The 23,213-nt window shown below is 49.5% G+C and overlaps 1 protein-coding gene across 10 annotated transcripts in view; it reads right to left on the minus strand.

Moving 5' to 3' along the window:
* The window catches only part of LOC115077996 (rho guanine nucleotide exchange factor 15-like), a 67,469-nt gene that overhangs the window by 27,462 nt on the left and 16,794 nt on the right, over window positions 1–23,213 (minus strand). For 4 of the 10 annotated variants that reach the window (XM_029580514.1, XM_029580511.1, XM_029580513.1 and 1 more), the window contains exons 2-5: window positions 14,288–14,885; window positions 9,875–10,789; window positions 1,826–1,892; window positions 869–915 (exon numbers count right to left, since the gene is read on the minus strand). In XM_029580514.1, the coding sequence (XP_029436374.1) occupies window positions 869–915; window positions 1,826–1,892; window positions 9,875–10,789; window positions 14,288–14,828 (1,570 nt within the window). In that variant the 5' untranslated portion in view covers window positions 14,829–14,885. Of the gene's footprint in view, window positions 1–868; window positions 916–1,825; window positions 1,893–9,874; window positions 10,790–11,477; window positions 11,501–11,663; window positions 12,032–14,287; window positions 14,886–21,536; window positions 21,878–21,901; window positions 22,136–23,213 lie in introns of those variants that run through there. The other 6 variants (XM_029580515.1, XM_029580512.1, XM_029580517.1 and 3 more) reach the window with 6 other exon arrangements.

Genomic DNA, 23,213 nt, shown 5'->3' on the forward strand with positions numbered 1-23,213 from the left:
TATTGTATTTGTAGGTAATTGCAAATAGAACTTAGGTCAGGCTGACCTGTTGATTAATCAGGACCTAAAACCTATGGTATTTGAATAAAATTCAGAAATAACACTGTAATTTGTCAAGTTAGGATAAAATTATTTTAATGTTTTGCTTTATTATGCTGACCTTGTATTTAGAAACATTATATAAGACTGATTATAATTACTGGATTTTGAGACTGCGCACTAAGAGCCTGTTTGAAGTGTGGTTTTCTCCCATGTAATATTTTTCCTATGTAAATAGTACAGGTCAAGTAAACTCGGTAGACTTGTACCGCAACAGATTCATTTTTGTCTATTTTAAAACTGTGGAAAGAATCACCAGGGTCTTTAGTAAATTAGAAAAAGTCTTAAAATCTCTACGCTGGCAAGCCTAAACCCAAAGGCTAGAAAAACTAAAACAGAGGGGTGTTAGCCAGACACCCAAATCCCAGAGATCACACACTCCATGATTAATTATTAAAAGCCTGTAAAAATTAACTAGGACTTCACATGACATCTAAAAGATAAATAATCCTACATTAAATTAATCTCTCAAGGCTACAATAGAGCAATAAAGTATTTCAGGCTGCAGATATAACAGCTTTGAGCCGTGCTGCCACACCCCTTGGTTATAATGGTAATAAGAACATAAGACTTGCCATACTGGGTCAGGCCAAAGGTCCATCAAGTGACCAATCCAGATCACAAGTACTTTGACCTAAAGCAGTTGTCTCCCTTAAGTTTCTCTTTATCCATTATCGCAAAAGTCTTATTTTTGGGACATCTATAATTGTCAGAACAAACCATTTAGGCTCAAAATGGAAAAGAAACACTTGACGCGTCAGTTGCTTACCATCTTGAAGTCGTGACTCCCAGTCAATCAGCCTTGGGGAAGTGATGCTAGGAGGAGGATACATACAAACGAAAATGTATATATTAATTCTTGAACTCAAGATGGGAGCTATGAAAGCACAGCCAAGTCCTCAGGTAAAGTGGCCCACGCTACTAAAACCTCTGGTCTCTACATCTGATATTTTCAAAACCTTGGCTGGCACATATTTTTAACAAGGCTCTCTATTCTCCCTCTTGTAATTAAATTCTCTTTTGAACCTTGTTCCCTCTCTTTACAGACTAAATCTCTCTCCTCCATTACCTATGCAAGCTACTGGAAAAAACTGTTCACAATCAAGAATTCTGCATATCAAAAAGGAAGCTGGGACTTTTTTTTCCCCAGCCATGTTCTTCTGCTCAACGGGGTGATGTCCTCACTTGTCTGAAAAAAAAGTGGCATAACCAGGGCTAGGGAGAGTCTGTTCCATGCAGATCAAAAACTTTAGCGAAGGGAGAAAAAAAAAAAAAAATCAAGTGAAAGCAGAAACCATGCAGTATTAACAGCAGAAGCAAGAGGGTGGATGAGGTGAAGCGGCTTGGCGAGCACAGCAGTCCCCACTGCACCACTCCAGCCACATAAGAATGGTGAAAGGGCGTGTCATCAAATGGATTTTGTAATAAGTTGGCAAGACTGGAAGGGAAAACCCAGCCAAAACAGCCACTGAAATTGCTTTAGTGCATCATGAGCTGGATGTTGCCTTCACTTTAACCAACCGGGGCCACACGTCCCCTGCACAGAACAGATCCTAGTGTGTTTTTAAAAAGCACGAGTTATATATATATATATATATATATATATATATAGCTATTGCGTATACTTGGCCGGAGTGTTTTTCTGAAGGAGTGTGCAGTCGGGGCTGTTGTGTTTCTGAATGTGGTCAAAAAGGCGGCTGAGAATCAGAGCAGGGGGAAGACAGACCTTTCACCAGAGTGCTCTGCGTCCAAGTCTAGCACCAATTCTTTACCCGGGCTGACGTCATTTGTAGCTGCAAGACACAGAAAGGTATTAGAAGAATGTGAATCCCTCTCGGCAAAACAGGATCTTCATGTGCTCCTTTGTCAGCTGCATATCATGACCCCTTTTCCTAGAGCCTCTCATTCTCAGGAACCTTGCTGGATATAAAAAGAGAGATATCCGCCCCCTTCTTTTCCATATTTATCTCCCCCCCCCAGTCTCTCTGTGTATGGCTTACAGACTAGGTCATGCACCATTTTGGTAGCCCTTCTTTGAGTAGCCTCTGCTTTGCCAAAGTCCTTTTGTAGATGGGGGTCTCTAGACCTGTTATGGGATTATTTTTGACTACCGGTGCACACAAACAGAATGCACACTGGCATATAGAAAACTGATTCTGGGCCTGGCCAACTCAGAACCGGTTAACTTAATTTACACGCGTGCAGGCACACAGAACTCTCCCTGATATCTAATCCCCCACATAATTGCTGCTTGCATAATTACTTTTCTGCTTGCGTAGCACCCAACTATTTGCTAGTGTTTACAGAAGGGGGGGTAGATCTCAAATATGCAGATGCTGTTGATTAGGACTATCCCAACTACAGTGCCCAAGCACAAAGGTACACATCAAAGTAGAATTAGGGTCTGATATGCTCAACTGTGGCACCAGGACTGATAAGAAAACAGAGAGAGGAAGAGCCCTCCTGCCTCAAGCAGTTTGCTCATTACCACCTTATGCGTCTGCCAGTGTTAGATTTCTCACTCCAGGCCGAGATGCTTCCAAATTGGATGCATGCTTTTTTTTTTAACATCCACCTCTCCTGGGCGCCTGATGCAATAGGCAAATGAGCTGCCTCGTTAAAAAGGTACGCCCAATGGGTAATTTGTGCGTCCCTGACGCTCTGCATCAGGCGCCCAGGAGACGTGGATGTGCGCCCACCACAGCCTGGTCAGAGCTCCCCTCACCCACCCCCTGCAGGGCTGCTCCCGATTGGTCCTTTTCACCGACACGTGACAGTGAATGGACCAATCGGCAGTAAGTGAAGGCGTGAATAAATGAATATTAAGTGCCCGACGCTTAATAATGACTTCTTCACGCCTTCACTTACTGCCCCCGCAGGGGTTCCAACTGGGTCAGACCTTGGAGATGCTGCTTTCTGTGGTTTGCCCCTCTGAGGAACTTCATCCTATCTATTCCTCCCCCACCCCAAGTATACCTGCTCTGCTGCGGATTTTCATATCATCCGCCAACAGGTTACACTTTACCGTCTAACACAATGTCCTAATGTCATTTATAAAGCCAGTGAACAGGAGTGGACTCCACTGAGCATCACTCTCCCAATCTTGTGGCTTAACCAGCCTCTCACCTAATGTGTCATTTTTATTAGCCTCGGTTCGATATGCATAGAGGATTCTTGGACAGTAAAATGTCTTGCGTTGTGCTTTTTTTTTTTTTTATTATTATTTTTATTCCCCCTTTCGTGACTGCTCAGCCACTTCAAAGCAGATTCCATTGAAGCACTGCAGGTATTTCCCTGACCCTAGAGAGCTTAACAGTCTAAGTTCTTACCCGAGGCACTGGAGGGTGAAGTGATTTGCTCAAGGTCACTAGGGGCAGCAGTGGGATTTGAATCCTGGCTTCCCTTAGTGGCTCTAACCACTTGAGGAGCATCCCCCCTTATAACTCTGGAACAGCTCCACCAAACTTTGCGTGAAGGTAGGTCCTTGGTGAGGAATCAGACATTTCCACGATTTATGGGATAAAGAAGGGGGCGTGAAACTGGGAGTTCTCTCTTTTTAGAAATGCACGCAGTTTGTGTTTGTCCCCTATTCCTTATAATTTTGAAACGGGTGGACCTAGCTCTGCCAAACTGTGTGGATATAAATTCTTTGGGGGGGGGGGGGGGGAGGGGGAAGTGAAGAGAGCAAAGCTGTCACTTTTGCAAAAGAAATGTATAGGGGGGGCTTGAACCAAGGCTATCTAGAATGCCATAGCCTGCACTGGTTTCTCGACCAACTTTTGGCAGCCAGAAAAACTATAATCCTCCGTTTGCTGTGTAAACCTTCAAACAGAGCACAAATACCCACCCTGTATCAGACGAACAGCTCACCAAGTCTCTGGCTTTTTAAATTGTTAAGCTGCCCCCTCTTTACTTTCTCTAAATCCCCGGAAGCCGACATGTTAACAGTAACACCTACTTTCAATGCTCCCAAATCGCCCATCACACGCAAGCAGCAAGAGTCCATCAGATAGCCGTGCACGTCTACCACGTCATCCGCGACCCCCCTCCCCAAAAGTGCAGGGACGAGCTTAAGGAAACTGTGGGGAAAAGAATTACTGCTCTCATATGTGTTTCCGCAGCACGTGCGGGATTCTTTTAAATAAGAAAATCCAGACATGCCGTTAAGCTTAAAAGGGACTGGGGTGAAAACCTGGTGTCGCGGAGAAGTGTCAGGCATGGGTTTAACCCTGGCCAGCAGTCCCACAGGCAGAAGGGGCATCTCGCCCTCTAAGCTCTTTTTCACCTATTGTGTGCAATATCGTTGCATACCCCAAAACCCCAATTCTTATTTAGGACTATGGGTCAGCCTTGCTCAACCACAGCATCTCTCCATGGCTCCTGAGCTTCAGTCACTTGCAGGGAGAGTTCTGTTTTATCCAGCAACTAGCTTAAAAATAGCAGAATGGATACCGGCGTTTTAATATCTACAGTTACATGGACTCCCCCTAACCTCGTGAGCGTCAGCAGCTTCAGCAAAAAAACTGTAAATCAGATAGGTGGAAGTAATCAGACAAGCAGAGGCAAAAGTCCATGTTAAAAAAAAATTTAACAAAACAGAAACGTCCGCCATGCAAGCTGACTTACAAAAAAAAAGAAAACCGTGGCGGGCAGCAGAAACCCCACCGTCGCCCAGCACCATTTTGTCATCCGTGTACAGAGTGAATGCAAAAAATGGCCAGAAAAGCCAAAAATAAATAAATAGAAGCTGAGCCTGATATCCATGCCAAAAAAAAAAAAAAATTAAAAAGAAACAAATGATAAAAAAAAAAGTTGACCAGGCTATGCTCAGAATGAAGGGCGAGACCACCTCCCAGGTAATCGCTGCAACCGCCACGCTTCCCGTCCGACTCCCCGCCTCCCGCAGCCATTACAACAAAGTCCTTCTGATTTCAGGGGCAAGGGGCCGTTGCCCCCCCCCCTCCAAGATTTGATCGTAACAAAAAATAAGCTCGGGGGCGAGCCGCAAGAGAGCTCCATCAAGAAAAGCCAAAAAATAACAGAGAAAGACCCTCTGGAGACGTCCGACTGCCCCATCCTCTTAAAGCAGTCTCAGCCCTGTGGTCTTCTTGCTCCGCTTCATACACAACAGTTCGAAAGAACTGGATCCTGCCTTCACGCGAGACCCACAGCTCAGCGGGAATACAGCAAGGCAGGTGGTCACAGCCAGCGAGTGCAGCTCTCCTTTCGCCAGGCTGAAGGCCTGACGTTTGGGGAAATTCTGAAAAGTTTAAGAGGTTTTTGGGGGGGGGGGGGGGGGTTTGCATTTTGATAACCAAGCTCTCCACCTTGCCTCACTGCTGCCAAAAGCTTTACTCGTCTCCAAAGGTTTATGTATTCCGACGATAATCACGCGTGGCCTAACTGCGTCATCCTGTCTGTGCCTGGTGGTCTGTGCATTCGTCTGTCTTGAAGCCCGCGGGAGCGAAAGCAAAGCCAGGAAGCTCAGGTGGCCCACATGTAGAACTTCACTGGATCCGGTCCCTCTGTCTTTCCTGGGATCCCGATCACCCCCCGATGTCGCTCCTTCGGCTTCTGTTCTCGAGGTCATCAGCTTTTTCCCCAATAGTCATTCGTCCTTTCTTCTCAGGGCGTCTAGCCTTCAAGGAGCTTCGGTGAAGAACGCTTCCTCCACCCTTTCCCACACTGCCATCAGGACTTGCGGAGGTTTCTCCTTATGGACGAAACCAGCTGGGCAAGCTTTCCATCAGGTGAAGAATGTGCCCTACCTGCCAGCTTATCCATCAGATCGGGAATGGCATCCACAAGGTTCCGGGTCAGGCTGGCCCTCTGTCTGCCTCATCAGAGGCTGGCTGCTCACGGGTAGGTGGTTTTTTACCTCTATGTTGCCACTTCCTACTTTGCCCACATCTCCAGGAGGGATCGTTTGGGAGCTGCGGGAGCTCAGTGAGAACACATCTCTTCTCCTCAGCATGTCTCTAGCGCCAATTTTGTTCTTCAGAATAGTTTCTATGATTCTTCCCAGCACTAAAGAGACTCACCGGTCTGCAGATCCCGGATCATCCCTGCAGCCCTTTTTAAAGATCGGCATTAGATTGGCCACCCTCCAATCTTCAGGACAAGAGATGATTTTAATGATAAGTTACAAGTTACTGTAATAGATCCGCAATTTCATTTTTTAGTTATTTCAGAATTCTTGGAGGCAAACCATTTGGCACAGGCAATTTGCCAGTTTTTAGTCTGTCAATCTGCTCTATTACATCTTCCAGGTTCATTGTGATTTGTTTCAGTTCTACCAAATAATCACCAATAAATACCATTTCCAGCATGTGTATCTCCCCAACATCCACTTCAATAAACACCGAAGCAAAGAATTCATTTAATCTTTCCACTATGGCCTTGTCTTCTCTAAGTGCCCCTTTAACCCCTCAATCATCTACCAGTCCAACCAACTCCCTTGCAGGCCTCCTGCTTCAGAGATATTTTAATTTTTAGTCACATTTATAAACCGCTTAAATTGCCAAAGCACCCTAAGAGATGAACAATAATGAAAATACATACTTCAAATAATTCAACCACACAAAACAATAAACAGCAAAAAGGTTTTAGTATGAGTTTTTGCCTCTAAGGGCAGCTTCTTTCCAAATTCTCTTTTTGCCTGCCTTATCAATGTTTTACATCCAACTTGCCAATACTTTGCTTTTTCCTATTTTCATCAGATGGAACCTTTTTTTCCAATTTTTGAAAGTTCTTTTGACTACCTTTTCTCCCTACCTTTTAACCATGCTGGCAGTCATTTGGCCTTCCTTCCACCCTTTTCAATGCGTGGAATACGTCTGGTCTGGGCTTCCAAAGGTATTTTTAAACAAATGTTCACCCATGATGTAAACTCTTGTCCTTTATAACTACATTTCTTAGTATTTGTCTAACTATATTCCTCATTTTATCAAAGTCTCCCTTTTGAAAGTTAAATGCTAGAGCAGTAGATGTCCTTAATGCCCTCCTCCCTCTAGTCATTAAGGCAAATTTGATCACATTAAGATCACTGCTGTAGAGCGGCCCCACTACTGTTACCTCTCGCACAAAATCCTGAATTCCACCAAGAATTAGGTTCCAAATGGCTCCCCCTTTCGTTGGTTCCCAGACCAGCTGCTCCATGAAGCAATCGTTTATTTCATCTAGAAATGTTTCCCCTCCCTAGCATGCCCCGATGCAACGTCTGCCCAGTCAGTAATCTCCCATTATTACTGCGCTGGCAGATTTGTTACCATTTCATCGCCTGTCTATTCATTTTTGCCAGGTGGCTGCTATACTCTTCCCCCCATCACCCGTGGGATTTCCGCCCCTAAAGATTCTACTGTACATGTACGCGGGCACACACCCCACCAAGATGATCCTCCCTACCATTGCGATATCGTTTGTACCCTGGTATAGCACTGTCCCATTGGGTTATCCTCCTTCCACCAGGTCTCCGAGATGCCAATTATGACCATCTCATCATTCGCTGCTGTACGCTCTAACTCTCCCATCTTACTTCTTAGACTTCTGGCATTAGCATGCAGACATTTCAAGGTGCGTTTTTTTACATCTGTATATGCTATTCCTGGGAGAACTGTGCGCAGAAAACGTACAAATTCTGCACAAAAAAACGTATAAATTCTGCAGACTTTGTTCAGATAAAACAACATAAATCACCGTCTGTTAATTTATAGTGCAATGTTACTCACAGATTAAGGGTTTTTTTAATTTTTTTTCTGATTTTTCCCATCATAAGGCCTGGCTCTTCCAAATTGTTTTACCCTCCCTCAGGATCAATGACCCTCCTCGGCCATCTTCCCCCTCATGGCTTGAACCCCTTTTCCCGTGCTTGATCTCTCTTCCCTCTTGGGTTCACTTGCTACCTTCTTCTTCCCTCCGGGGCTGAATTCTCTCCCATCCCTCCCTCCCCCACCAGCTTTCTCTCTTAGTTCCCTTCATTCTGTTTCTCTCCCCACCCCCCCACCTACAAGGACTGAGCACCTCTCTCTGTCCCCCCCCAGTTCTCTCCACTCATCACAGCAAGACCCCCGTCTCTGTCTATCCCTCCATAGCAAGACCTCCAGTTTCTCTCCGTCACCCCCCAGGCTTGACTCCTCAGGGGGAGGAGGTCCCCCTCATCTTAGTAAGAGCCCCCTAGCCCCTTTTTTAGCAAGACCCCAGTTCTCTCCTACCTTTTCCCAAGCTCCTGGTCTTCCTTGCTCGTTCAGGCTCCACTGGACCCCCTCCCCCCATTGCTCCCTTCTCTGTTTGGGCCATACAGATGCTGCAGGCTTACCTCTTCTGTCCTGCATGGACTAACGCGGACTCTGTCCCAGGTCTTCCCGTTCCCGCAGGCAAAGTCCGCCACTGCCCCTCTCTCATTTCCGGCTGACACCGAGGCCATTGCTTCCTCCCTTCTGGCCCCATGTAGGCCCCTCCACTGCCACTGCTGCCGCCCCTGCTGCTTTCTGGTTTCCCATTCCTAATTCTGTGGGGCTGCACAGGAGGGGAATTTTGCACAAACTCTGTACAGATGTGCAACACAGAATTCCACAAACGTTCCTGGTACTTAGTAAGGATAATCTGGCATCTTCTAACTCAATCTGTTCTAGGCTTACAGGCGCGCACTCTAAAAAATTGGCCTACCTTTCCTTTTTAATTAAGCACACAAACTAAAGCTTAATTTACCCACAAATTCACCTCTCCCCCAAACTTTTAAGCCCCGAAAGTACCCAGCAAAGTAATATTCACTGAACTCCTCTTCCACTCTCAATACTCCCCAAGGGAGTAAGCAAGCTTTAGTGGGCTCTCAGCTGGACAACTGTAACCCTTTATGATCAGGGTTTGCCTAAAGAGATTGCAAGTTAGTCCCGAATTGTGCTGCAAGGGTAGTTACGGGCTCCCAGAGGACAGAGCTCATTGCTCATAGCCTCAGGAGCCTGCATGGCTTCCAGTTAGATGCAGCTGTCATTTTAACACCATTATTTCAAGCCTTGAGAGGATTCTGCCCCCTCCTATTTGTCATCTCAGATTGACTGGTCTATGCCTTCCCAGGCCCCTCGCTCAGCACACAGCGTCTAATTCAGAAGCTCATTGGATCCAGGGAGAGAGCTCTAACCTTATGGAATGCCCTGACAGGTGAGCTTAGGTTAGAACTGGATTATTTTAACATTTTCTCGTCAGCCGAAAGCTTGGCTTTTCATGCCAGCGTTCACCTGAATCGGTCTCTACTGTAATTAGTCTCTATTGCTGTGTCTGATTATAATTTATCGGAAGCTAGTACTGAATCATTTTATCTGGGTTATATTGCTTTCTGGAGGGTTGTCTTTAAATTGTATTAAGCTGTCAGTTACTATCCTGTTGTGTTGTATGATATTTGTGATTGTACCTTGTTGGATGTTTTGTATCACTGCACTGAACCACTGGGCTTGCATACATAAAAATAAAACAAAAGTAACAAACTGAAACTGAAGCTAGCATTGTACTGGAGATGATATGCCGCCCCTTACGGGTGACGTTTTGCCAGCTGGGTCAAACTAGGACTCTACGGCATTTACAGAAAAACTGTCACTTCTTCAGGTTTCAGTCAACGTGTATCCCCCTGTCCTTTCTTCAAATTAAAATCAGGGTGCTGAAGGAGAGCTGCCCTGTCCCCAGGCTGGAATCGGTGGGGGTGTTGCTCTTGGTGGTGTTTCTGGACGTTTGCTAAAACCACGTGTGACTAATGCGTGTGCGGTTCAACAAGCACATTGCCTACCTTTCTGGATTTCTTCCGCAGAGGCATCTCCTTCCCTGTGCTCTCTCCCCGCCAGCGACGCGTAGGTCGCGTGATCCGTGAAAGTGGCGTGAGCCGACGAACAGCGGGTACTCCCAGCTCGCTCCTCCCCTTCCGAAACCTTCCTCCCCTCCTCTCTTCTCAGCGAACCCTTCCGGAAAAACAGCAGAGGGGCCAGAGCTGTGCGCGGCGGCTTTCTGGGCGCCTTAGGGGGCACGGCTGGTGGCTGCTCCTCATCCTTCTCTACTTCTGTTGAAGCCTGAGAGCAGATCTTGTTCCGTCGAGGGGGCTTGGGGACAGAAGACCCTTTGCCCGCCCTCTCTCCAGAAACTAGCGCATCGGTGCCCCTGTCGTCACAGTCCACCCCGGCTTCGAAAACCTCGTCCACGCCCAAGCTGCCCTCGGCCGTAGACTTGTAGGAAGTGAGAACCACGCTGGTGTCCACTGTGGGTGGGCTGCCACTGACCCCCCCATTCCTAGACCCGCCAGCGTCACCTGCAACTTTCAGGGAGTGCTGCTGCACTGGGTAACTCCTAGACACTTTCCCCCAGGGCTTGCCAGTTTTTGGAGGCTCAGGTTTAGAGTCCGGTGCGGGACCCCGTGCCAGGTTCCCATTTACGTCCTGGCCACAGCCCCGTGCCGCCACCTCCTCATCGATGGCAAAGGTGTGCTGGAAAGACAGCGAGTCGGACGAAGACGACAGAGATGAGCCGGAGGGCGTTCCGCCTCCCTCCCCGTCCCGTGCGGGGGCCGGGACCCAGACCATGACCATCCCTGGCTTCCTGGTGTGACAGACACAGGGACAGGCTGCCTGGCAGCTGGACAGGGTCTCCATCACGGCACGCTCTCCTTCAGGATGTCCCATGGGCTTCGTTTGCATCTCATCGGCTTCCAGCTCTACAGGAACGAGAAAAAGAAATCAAGGCCCTGTTAAAGAGGGTGAATGAACTGGGCCATTGGCCAAACAGGCAGTTCCCATAACCCAGCGCAGGAGAGCCTTTCACACGCCTGGTTTCAAATAGTCCAAAGATCAGTAGGTGGCAAGACAGTAAGAAGGCAATGCTTCTCGATTCTCATGCTCTTCATATACAACGTGAGATGTTTTATCTAATGCTTAAAATACAAAACAATGGAGGCGATCTCCATGGACATCTGCTACAGTTACTGGAAAGTCAACCCCAGCAAACAAAAAAAAAAATATCTAGGTGCATACACTGTACAAATATGTATTGGTTACTCTTGCACCCTTGACTCTTTTTAAACCCTTAAATCAGAGCAAAGCCCTTGCTGTCAGTGTGAGGGTAAAAAGCATGCAAAACCCCTTTCAGTAAAACTACAGGCTGCACTGGCCCAGCGGCTCAGTGGGGAGCGCTATTCCCGGGTCCGATTCCTGCGCCCAGCCTCCGGCTCCTCAGGCAGGCTGGGGATAGCACCGGAGAAGCTCAGCAGCCAGGGCGCATCTACCAATTTCCAGAGGGAAAGCACAGTCTCCGTCCCGCAGCCAAGAGCCCGTCACGGCGACGGCTGGGGCTAGACGGGAGGTGGGAGAGGTTTAAAAAAAACAAAAAAAAAAAAAAATCCCCACCGGATAGCAGCTGCACCCCTAGCCGAGATCCAGTTCCGAGTGAAAACCCGAGAAAGGGGAGGACCGAAAAATGAAAAACATCTGTCTGCGAGCTAACAACAAATGCTCGGTCTGATTAAAAAAAAAAGAGAGCGCGGAATCCCTTTCACTAAATCACACAGGACCCCCCCCCCTTTAAAAACCTACGGTTTCCCCTCGCTCTCTCTCCGCACAGCGGGGGCCTGGCAGGGTTGGAGGTGGGGGGGAGCTCACGGCTTCCCGAGCTCGGCTGAGCCCCGGCACAGTCCCCCCCCCCCCTTGCCTTAATCGCTGGGCGCAGGAACCGAGGATCCCCAGGAGCTGCGGCTTCCTGTTTTGCAGATTCCAGGCCCTGGCTTCCTGCGGAGGCAGCCGGAGCCCGGCAGGCTCGAGTCGGGCTGGCGACCGAGGCAGGAATGTTTGGAACAAACAGTGCAGAGTAACTCATGGCAGCCGAGAGGGGGCTGCCTGCCTGCAAGGCTATTTTTGGCGAGGCTGTGAAGAGGAGCCAAGTATCACATCTGAAGAGCCCTTCCCCTTCTCCTCTGTTCATGGCTTCAGCCTGCTGAGGAGGACATTTTTGAAGTTCCAGTCAGAAATATTACTTTTTTTGGGGGGGTGCTAATTTTGGGAGGAGAGACTGTGGAGAGGAATGATGTGGGCAAGAGGGCGGCTGCCTTATAGCGAGGGAGGGGGTGACTGGGAAAAAACAATGAGTGCCCGTCTGTCCGTGTACGAAAGCATCTGCCAAAGGGGACGCAGCCCCAAGAGAGCAGGCAACAAAATCTGAAACCCAGAGCCCACAGGGCCTGTAAATCCAAGTGCTGGGCTCCTAATGGGTCAAGAGGCACAACAGGAGCCTGGCAGGGAGGAAGGAAGGAAGCGAGCTCATTCAAATATCAGGGGGGCTCGGATTAAGCCCGGGAATGCCGCTGTTACAGCGGAAGGGGCAATGGACGTGGACACCCCCAGAGGAAAGGCGAGACCTGCCTCCAAGGTTTCCCTGCACTGCAGGCTGGGCCTCTTTCAACAGAGACTGTCCAGCACCAAAGGGGGTGATTTAAGGGATGCATGGAACCGCCTCCCCATGGAGGTGATAGAAACTAGGGCAGTATATGAATTTAAAAAAAAAAAGTATGGGATCGCTGAGGGAGTGGTGGGGACTGTAAAACTGAATTAGTTGGTGTGGATGGGCCGTATGATCTTTTTCTGCCGTCACATTTCTATGTTTCTCATACTGCTAGCGCTCACCTTGTCATACAGTTAACATAGGACACAGGGAGGTGGACTACCTGACCTCTTAAGGTTCCTGGCCAGCCTGATCTTTCTGTGATCCCAGAGCAGTGTTTCTCCAATAAGTGTGCCTTCAGAGCCGATCAGGTGCAACACGGAGGGGGAAAAAAAAAAGTCACCACTGCCCGATTCTCAGATCCAGACCAGCACCTGGGCTCTGCTCTCAGCGCCTCACAGCAACACCAGCAGTGGTTCTTAAGCATGCAGAGCCTCCGTTCTTAGAACAGGTACAGCAGGAGCCCTGGAGTATGGAAATTAATATGCGCCATGCAGAGCCCCGCGGCTTTCAGTCCTTCCAGCCTAGGCTTACTGAGACAGGCAGAGCATGCACCGAGCACCTGGTGTGACTTAAGTGTTGGGAGGAGCTCTGGCAGCCACATGCAAACGGCCAAGGTAACTAACTGAGCCGGCTGCCTGTGCCTCACTGACGTCTCCTTTCTCTGGCACTTGTATGTAGAGAGAGCTGGTCCTCAGTGATCCGTGTCTTGGCCCCCTCCCCACGCTTTATTTTAAAATTTAAAAGAGACTGGCAGGTCTTTCAGTGCTTCCCTAGCTATTCTTCTGGCCATATGAATCCTCCCCATGTCTGCATTGCCTGCTCCAAAAATGTTTGTTAATATAGGCGTGCCTCGGGCTTGAAAAGGTTGGGAAACAGTGTCCCAGGGGAGCACCTGTGGTCCCTTCTGGCCCACTCTTTCTGTGATTTTAAATGGCCTCTTGTGGCCCCTTCCAGCCCTGTCTTTCTATGATACTCAGGTAACAGACCGTGCCGCATCCTGTCACATTAATGGTTCAGGAGAGGAAAAGTTAAAGCAGGAGCTGATTCCATAAGAACATAAAAAAATGCCATACTGGGTGAGACCAAGGGTCCATCAAGCCTAGCATCCTGTTTCCAACAATGGCCAATCCAGGCCTCAAGAACCTGGCAAGTACCCAAACACTAAGTCTATTCCATGTAACCATTGCTAATGGCAGTGGCTATTCTCTAAGTGAACTTAATAGCAGGTAATGGACTTCTCCTCCAAGAACTTAGCCAATCCTTTTTTAAACACAGCTATACCAACTGCACTAACCACATCCTCTGGCAACAAATTCCAGAGTTTAATTGTGCGTTGAGTAAAAAAGAACTTTCTCTGATTAGTTTTAAATGTGCCCCATGCTGACTTCATGGATTGCCCCCTAGTCTATTATCCGAAAGAGTAAATAACCAATTCACATTTACCCGTTCAAGCCCTCTCATGTTCTTAAAGACCTCTATCATATCCCCCCTCAGCCGTCTCTTCTCCAAGCTGAAAAGCCCTAACCTCTTTAGTCTTTCCTCATAGGGGAGCTGTTCCATCCTCTTTATCATTTTGGTAGCCCTTCTCTGTACCTTCTCCATCGCAATTATATTCCCCATCTCTTTGTTGAGGATCAAGCCCTGGCCCCCCCCCCCCCCCGCCACAGGTTCAATGAGCTGTAAAATGCAATAAAAGTTAAAACTGCAGACCATCACCCACCACATTGACTGACATCATCTGCAGGACACTGCTCTTCCCTCCTCGCGTCAGAGCCTTCCTCCCTGCGTATCTTGCCGCCCGCGGCGGGGGTCAGCTCCTCCTCTTCACCCCTGGAAGTGCAAGCCTGAGCCTCGCCAACATCACTAGACCTACGAGATGTCCTGGTGGGTTTTGACGGCGGAGGGAGGGGGGTCTTGTCCTGCCCGCTCCGCTCTCGGTGCCCCATGCCCTGGTCAAAGTGCCCAACAATCTTCCTCACGTTGCCCCTTTTTTGCCAGGCGCGAGGCCACTCCTCGGCCGACCCTGCGGCGCCAGCCTCGTCATCCGCTGGGGCCTCCGTCTCGCTCAGCGACTCCAGAATCTTCTTCACCGCCTGGGCTGGTCCAGCCGCCACAGCGGCAGGCGCCGAGGGGGCCAGCTTTGCCGGGTCAGGCCTGGGGGGGAGGTAGGGCCTCTGCCGCAGGGGGGGTCTGGCCTTGACGAAGCGGGTGGGCTTCTGTGCCAGGGGGGCAGGAGGGGGCAAGGACTGTGCGGATGACATCCTGGCTTCGGGTCAGCGGCGCTTACAGCTCACGCTCTGGAGGGAGGTGCAACCATCCTGCAAAATAAAACAAAACATCAATGAATCCAGGCCAATGCATCTAAGCTGGGGCTTCATGGTGCGTCCTGCCTCCTTAAATGTACCTTTGACCCAAAAGGTCCACCAAAATAGCATTTGAAAGCTGTCCATGTAAATTAAAACCAGTAAAATCGGTCAACAAATGAAGTGATTTGAAAGCTCCGTATACTTTTTAGTTTAATTCGCGTGGGTTAGCTTTCAAATGCTATGTTGATGGACCTTTCTGGGGCAAACGTAGGTTTAAAGAGGCAGGACACTGGTAAAGAGCTGCACAATAAGAGCCTGTAAACCTAGCTACAAATTGGATCTTTTTAAAGAAGGGTGGTATATTAGCCATAATCTGTGCAGGCCTCATCCGGTTATCAGTCTCCGCACGCAGCTCCAGGCATGCCGCTCCCTCCTCGGATGGGCCAGAAAAGCTTTAAACGTGCTCCCCCCGCTTAGAAACAAGGCGAGGACACGCTCTGCCTCCAGGTTCTGCTGTACCTGCCCGCTCCGACTCTGCCTCGGGGGGGGGGGGGGGCTGGCGTCGCTGCGCCCCTGTGCTGGCAAAGCGTGATGGCACAGCAGAACAGAGCTGGGGAAGCTCTCCAGCCCATTAAACTCGGTCTAGTTTACTAAGCACGTCTCCCCATCAGTGATTCTCACCCAGTCGGGCACGTCAAAAGCCAAGCAACCCTTTCCGATTCTGGAACATCTCCGGCACCTCCTCTGGAGTGGTTCTCCAAGTGGGGAAAAAAAAAACCGAGAGAGTATGCCATCTTTGTGTGTGTGTATATATATATCTATATATATCTATATAGATATATATATATATCTGCCCCTCCCAGCTCAAATCTGTTTAGCAGCACACACAGTCAGCTACTGCTAAGTGACAATGGGCTTGGAAGCCCGGGGGGGGGTGTTCTTTCTAATGTCATCATTCAATAAGTTGGCCACCGTCACTGACGACAGCCACAGAAAGAACACGCCCCAAGCTTCACATTTACAATGCACCATGCAATATCTGACCTTTGGGTAATGCCTGGGTGGAAGCTCAGCCAGCGTGTGTGACAGTCACTCAGAAAAAAAGAAAAAAAGAAAATAATTGTGACTCTCCAAAGCAAAAATCAAAACAGCATTTCATGCCTTGGTCTTTTACGGCAGAGTGCTGTGCAATTCCCAAGCAGTGGGTGAATACCTTACACCCTGGCTCTTTCAGAAAAGCAGTAAAAACTGGGATTCCATTCCCTTTTAGGTCAGGATTTACAAGCCAAGGGGAGCCAGAAGGGAAAAACCAATTCATCTCAGCTCCTAGTTCTCTCTTCAAGGGAGTTTAGCTCTCTCCATGGAGATTAGCGGACTAACTTGCTTAATTGATAACTGGGCAACTAACTGCTCCTTCAGGGAAATGTTGGCTTAATTAGCAGTTTGCACCCACTAGACGTGCTGCTGCGTTCCCTGCAGGACTGTACGTTCCAGCTCAGATAACCGCATATACAAATCCCTTCCTGTAGAGTGACAACAGACTGGCAAACGCAGGCCGAGTTCTCCCCAGAGCACACGCCAGGAGGCTTATTCAATGGCTTGCATGCCCGGAGCCCCTTTCCTGTTGAGAGGACTGACTCAGAAGAGAGCAGGCCGGCACATGAAGTAGAAGTTTGTGTTTGCCAGGCCGGGCATGGGCAGCAGGTGAGATGGGTGTGCCTCTGTGAATCTCTTCCAAAAGATACGTTTCACCTGGGCCTAATTCCAGGAGTCAGGAGGTCAAGCAAGAGTACTGTTGTCCTTCCAAGCCTTTGATGCCAATTATAGCAAACCCCAACAGGCTGAATTGCTTGGGCTTTTTTTGTTAAATTTTAGTCCCAGTGTTAGCATAGAGGGCGAGCATCAAATCATATGTGTGTTAGAGAGAGAGAGAGAGAAAGAGCGTGAGCTCCTAGATGGGCCTTGCCGTGGTTTCAGATCCAGGGGGAGAGAGAGAGGCAACTAGGCCGAAGGCAAATATATTAGGCCTGGGATTCCCTGAGTTCCAAGGCCCAACAGCTTAAGAAATATTTAAAGGTTTTTGAATATAGGGCAAGCCTGATGAATTGGAGGGTTCAAGGCCTCTTGTGAAAAATGGAGCAGGATGGAAGTGCTACACAGAGCTAGGAATCAAAAAATAAAACAGACAGATGAAAATTACTGAGCAGAGAAATCTGAAAAAAAAAAAAGCAGAAAAATGTTGCTTAGAAAATGAAAAGGAGGTGGTGAAATGCACACTTATAAGCAATGACCTCGCCTTTCAAGGTGATCAAGGTTATCTTTAATGGGAGAGGTACCTGCAGAGCCATTGCCAGGAAGAGAGGATGAACTGGGCCCAACCAATCCTGGGAACCTTTGCCAACGTGCGCCAGTAATTTACTTATTTCCTAGTTTTCATAAACTGCCTTCGGGCCAACAAGGCCCCCGTGAAGGAGCATATATCACATCAGGCACTTTACAAGTCTTCCGGCAGAGGGGCTGCAGGTTGTCACAGCTTAAAACCCAACCATCTCCCTGGGCGTGATCTTCCCACCTAACACCACTGCCACCCTCCTTCACCTGGATCTGCTTCTTCCTCGGCCAGCTTCACCCTGTGGCCTCGGCGGACCCACCAGAAGCGTAAAAAGGAGTTCAGGCTGAAGCCAGGAGAGGAGGAAGCAGATGCCAGGTGGCAAATGCCGCTCTCTCCCTGCTGGGATCGTGCCAAGGAGGCCCCAGCACCAGCTGATTTGCCCAGGGCCTTGCAAAACCCTCCACCCCCCTTCAGCACCCCAAGGCCAAGCCTGTGCTCCTCCAACCCTTCCCCCCCCCCTCCTCAAATTTGGACCCAGCCGGTGAATCTGAGAGAGAGATATCATACATCGAGCCATGGTTGAAAAGCATTAAAAAATAAAAGCCAAAATCAAAGACAGAATTAAGAAAAAAAAAGGGTGCAAACGGGGCTGGGAGGAAGTGCACAAAACACAGCAAATGAGCCCAATTTCTTGAATTATTACAGGCCATAAGCATTCCCCCCCCCCCCCCCAGATACAACATGGGGAAATAAAAACTCTTCAGTTCAGAAAACGTACTGAAAGGTAACAGGAACAAAGAACAGAAAAGGAATCCGAAACACATTAGAAAAGTTTAAACGACAGCCCAGCTCGGTCAGACCTGCCTCCTAAAAAAAAGAAAAAAAAAAGGACTTTCCTCTGATCCCCAAGCTTTACCTGACGTTCCCTGCAACAAAACTTCCATGCCTGGAAAATAAAACCCAAAAAACTGCAGAGCATTAGCGGCAAAGCAAGTAATCCGCAGGGAAAAGGCAGAGCTGGGAGCGGCAATCCCTGGAAACCGCAGGAGTTGGGATGCTCCCGAGGCCCGGAGCAAAAGCCCCAGAAATGAAGAGGGAGAACAGCCCGGAAAGCAGGGGGACACGGGAGCAGCAGGGTTTTTTTTTTCAAAGCTCCTGAAGCAGAACTGGAACAGCTGCGGCGGGCTGGGGGTAGGGAACGGTAACTGGAGGGGTGGGATTCAGCACCTCGGGAGGTAAGAGACTGTGGCACCCTTAAATCCCCCCCCCCCTTCCCGATGGGGGGGGCTGCGGCATACCCAGAGCAAGGCCGTAGACTTTAAGTGAGTCCATCCAATCCCAATTAAAAGGTTCCCCCTAAGTGCCGCTCAGACAAAGTCGCTCTCTCGCACCCAGCTGGCTCGCATTACGACGACACAAGGCTTCAAAATAACTTATCATCATCTGGCCACGTTCTGGCAGCACTATACAGAAATCTAGAACCGGAGGAAGCTCCAAGCCAGAGCTGGTTACTGTGAACACGGTGTTTTGACAACGAAGCGACGGCGGTGGCTGGATCGCCCCTGCGAAGACCTCGGTAACCCTGGCCAGCAGGTAGGCGAGGACACCGCCCGGGGCGGAAAGGCATTACTGGAGAACGAAGCTCAAATACCAGGAATAAAGCAGTCTAACGGCTACGCTGGAACCAAGAGGAGCAGCTGCTCGTACGGGGCCGGACACACGCAGGCCTGAATGCGGAATCTCTACGGATCAGCACGTGAACAGGTAAAGTGCAGAGCGTGCATGGCCCTCGGAGAACACAGTGCACTCAAGGCTCCCCCTCTGCAGTCTGGACACACTTTCAGAGAGCGCACAAACCGGTAGGCGGGCAGCACTTTTATTCTCTGGCAGTCTAGATGGTGGATGGGTCACTTACCAACAGAGGCTGTACAAGGCCCCTGCATGTGCCTGGGGAATTCTGCGGCAGTGACTGAGCCGGGCAAGGAAAGAGCCATCAGAAGAGATGCCTCCACCAAGGCAACCCTCAGTTAATGAGGAGGGAGGGAGAAGACTACTAGCAGATCCTCCTGAGAAAAAGTGGAAAGCAAAAACATACACCATAAAACCACAATACCCAGCCACGGGGGCTCCCCTGCATCCTGAGAGTGCCTGTTAAAGCCAGCTCTGGCAGAGAAGCCAGGAGAAGTCATTCCTAGCCAGGGCTTAGAGTGATAAATTGCAGGAGGACCTTGTGAGACTGGAAGATTGGGCATCCAAATGGCAGATAAAATGTAATGTGGACAAGTGCAAGGTGTTGCTTATAGGGAAAAATAACCCATTCTGTTTGCTTTTTTGACTGCCACAGCACACTGAGCCGACGATTTTAAAGTATTATCCACTATGATGCTTAGATTTTAGTTACACGATGTTAGGTTCCATATTAGGAGCTACCACCCAGGAAAAAGATCTAGGCGTCATAGTGGATAATACTTTAAAATCGTCGGCTCAGTGTGCTGCAGCAGTCAAAAAAGCAAATAGAATGTTAGGAATTATTAGGAAGGGAATGGTTAATAGAACGGAAAATGTCATAATGCCTCTGTATCGCTCCATGGTGAGACCACACCTTGAATACTGTGTACAATTCTGGTCGCCGCATCTCAAAAAAGATATAGTTGCAGTGGGGAAGGTACAGAGAAGGATACCAAAATGATAAAGGGGATGGAACAGCTCCCCTATGAGGAAAGGCTGAAGAGGTTAGGGCTGTACAGCTTGGAGAAGAGACGGCTGAGGGGGGGATATGATAGAGGTCTTTAAGATCATGAGAGGTCTAGAATGGGTAAAAGTGAATCAGTTATTTACACTTTTGGATAATAGAAGGACTAGGGTGCACTCCATGAAGTTAGCAAGTAGCACATTTAAAACTAATCGGAGAAAATTATTTTTCACTTAATGTACAATTAAGCGGTGGAATTTTTTGCCAGGGTAAGTGGTTAGTGCAGTTAGTGTAGCTGGGTTTAAAAAAGGTTTGGATAAGTTCTTGGAGGAGAAGTCCATTAATGGCTATTAATCAATTATACTTAGGGAATAGCCACTGCTATTAATTGCATCAGTGGCATGGGATCTTCTTGGTGTTTGGGTAATTGCCAGGTTCTTGTGGCCTGGTTTGGCCTCTCTTGGAAACAGGACGCTGGGCTTGATGGACCCTTGGTCTGACCCAACATGGCCAATTCCTTATATTCTTAATCTGGGGGCCGGGACCCCAAATAAGGTCACAAACCTCCAGCTAGGATCACAAGTGCCTGAAAAGCTACCGCCGGCAGCATCAGTAGTGGAAGTCACCATGGGGCCTGCGAGCCAGCGGGCACTCGCAGGCCCTGCAGTGGTCCTGCCTGCCCATGAGTTTCTGCAGTAACAGGAAGCCCCTGTGCGAGGAGGGATTGGGGCCTGCGCTAGCTCATTACTGACTTTCATTACTGACGCTGCTGCCACGTGCAGATCGATCACCATCGGGCCTTGGACCAGCCATAAGGGGAAGGGTGGGCGGAATGTGCCCAGGACACCGCTCACCACTGAACCCACCCAAGAGAAAAATGTTGGCCTCTGTCATCAGCCTGCCCTCTCTTCCCACCAGTTGTCATCCACGTTTGGCCTGGGGCCCAAAGGAGAATGTTAGCCGCTGACCCTGCCAGGGGGATGTTTGGTGGAGGGGTCAGATGCAGGAGGGGTTTGAGGGCTGGATCAGTGGGAGAGGGATTGGCTGAGGAAGGCGAAAGGGGGGAAATGACAGAATATCCTAAGGAATGCAAGAAAGGAGCTGGCGCTGAGAGGGTATCAACCGGGGAGAGGGGGGGAGATGTGACAGAAGAGTTGGAGGGTAGGTTGCAAGATGAGAGGGAGAGGATGCCAGAGGATCAATTGGGGGTTATAAAAAAAATGGCTTAGAGGTGAGAGAGGTTCAGCTGGCAGGATGCAAAAAGAGGTGGAGGGGGAAGAGAGAGAGAGGATGAGGTGGAACTGGGGGGATGTAAGGTGAGAGTGGAGGGATTGTTGGAGGGGGGCCTGCACGTCTGCTGATTTGCTTTGGTCATCCTCCGGGGGGGGGGGTCATGTGAATTTCCGCGTGCTAAAACGGGGGTCGCGTTGGCTAAAAGCGTGGGAAGCCCTGCTCTAAGCCCAGCTGGCCCTAAAGACAAGCTAGAAACCATCCAAGGTGGGCTCAAAGGACTCCCGGCCCTTCTGCGCAGCAGACGTGCCACAGGCGTACCCGGCCCTTCTGCGCGGCCCCCCGAGTCACCCTAAAAGCAGACCACAGCCAGTCACCACAGGAGGTTTAATAAGAGCCAGGCGGTTACCGTTTCTTCCGTGCTCATCCCCGCTGAGAACCTCTCGGAAACGTTTCCAAGCATCTGTCTCTCTCTCTCTCTCTCTCTCTCTCTCAGGAGGAAAAATACAAGCTTTGATGGACGTGAGGAGACATCTTCTTAGTCCTTCTGAAGGTTTGAGTTGCCAAGACCATTATGAAAAGGAAAATCCGCATACGAAAAAGCTCCCTGAGCAGCAATGGCTTCTTCGTTTCCTCCATGCCTAATCTAGAAGGAATGTGCCCGGCCCAGATGCAAAGTTAGTAACCTGCCTCAGGGTTTCTCTTCCCTTCCCTGTCCCTTTGCTCTATTTCGTGCTTTTCTAAAGGTGCTCGCTCCCTCAGGCATATGCCTACCTTCTGAGAAGTCACAAGACCCGATGGTATTAATCTGTTAAGATTACCTCCCGAAGGGCAGGAAGCGCCAGGAGAAAGCCCCCGGCCAATGAAAGGGCTCCATTTTATGCCGATGCTCCCTCCTCCCCAAGCCAAGCCAGGCCAGGCCTCAGAGCCAACAGGGTCCCTGCCCACTTGGATATTACAGCACTTCTTATCCCTTAATAAAATGCTTCTTGGACTAACCAGCAGTCACAGCAGCTTCACGCAAAGTCTGCTCCAGGGTTATATTTAAGAATTTAAGGGAGGAGTAGAGGGGGGGGGGGGGGGGGGTGGAGAGAGAGGAAAGGTCAGCTTTTTATCGTTTGCACACGAGCTCCCAAAGCAGCCAAAGTTGAATCGAGCAGGCACACACCCCAGTGGAAAAGGACATCTCCCACCGGCCTGGTGCAGCCCATCCCACCTCTGTAAACACAACTCCAGCCGGCCCGCTGGGCATGGACTTCCAGCCTCCACATGCTTTCTGAGCGAGGTAATCTCAGTTCCACTCGCTTATTTTATTACTGCAGGAATCCAACAGCTGGTCTCCCCCCCGCCCCCCCCCCAGGACGGCCAGCAAAGGAAAGCAAGGCAAAAGGATCTCGTGTTCCTCACAATAAACACTCAGTCTTTGCACAGAGTTCCTACTGTTTAATGGCAGGCTGTGTTACGGGAACACTCAGCCCTTCCGCACAATCCCTGCTGTGCCGCAGCAGACAAGTTATAGGAACCCTCAGCCCTTCCGCACAATCCCTGCTGTACTGCAGCAGACAAGTTATAGGAACCCTCAGCCCTTCCGCACAATCCCTGCTGTACCGCAGCAGACGCGTTATAGGAACGCTCAGCCCTTCCACACAATCCTTGCTGTACCGCAGCAGACGCGTTATAGGAACCCTCAGCCCTTCCACACAATCCTTGCTGTACCGCAGCAGACGCGTTATAGGAACCCTCAGCCCTTCCGCACAATCCCTGCTGTACCGCAGCAGACAAGTTATAGGAACCCTCAGCCCTTCCGCACAATCCCTGCTGTACCGCAGCAGACGCGTTATAGGAACCCTCAGCCCTTCCGCACAATCCTTGCTGTACCGCAGCAGACGCGTTATAGGAACCCTCAGCCCTTCCGCACAATCCCTGCTGTACCGCAGCAGACGCGTTATAGGAACCCTCAGCCCTTCCACACAATCCCTGCTGTGCCGCAGCAGACGCGTTATAGGAACGCTCAGCCCTTCCACACAATCCCTGCTGTGCCGCAGCAGACGCGTTATAGGAACGCTCAGCCCTTCCGCACAATCCC

Source organism: Rhinatrema bivittatum, chromosome 16 (genome assembly GCF_901001135.1).
Source record: "Rhinatrema bivittatum chromosome 16, aRhiBiv1.1, whole genome shotgun sequence".
NCBI classification, from domain to species: domain Eukaryota; kingdom Metazoa; phylum Chordata; class Amphibia; order Gymnophiona; family Rhinatrematidae; genus Rhinatrema; species Rhinatrema bivittatum.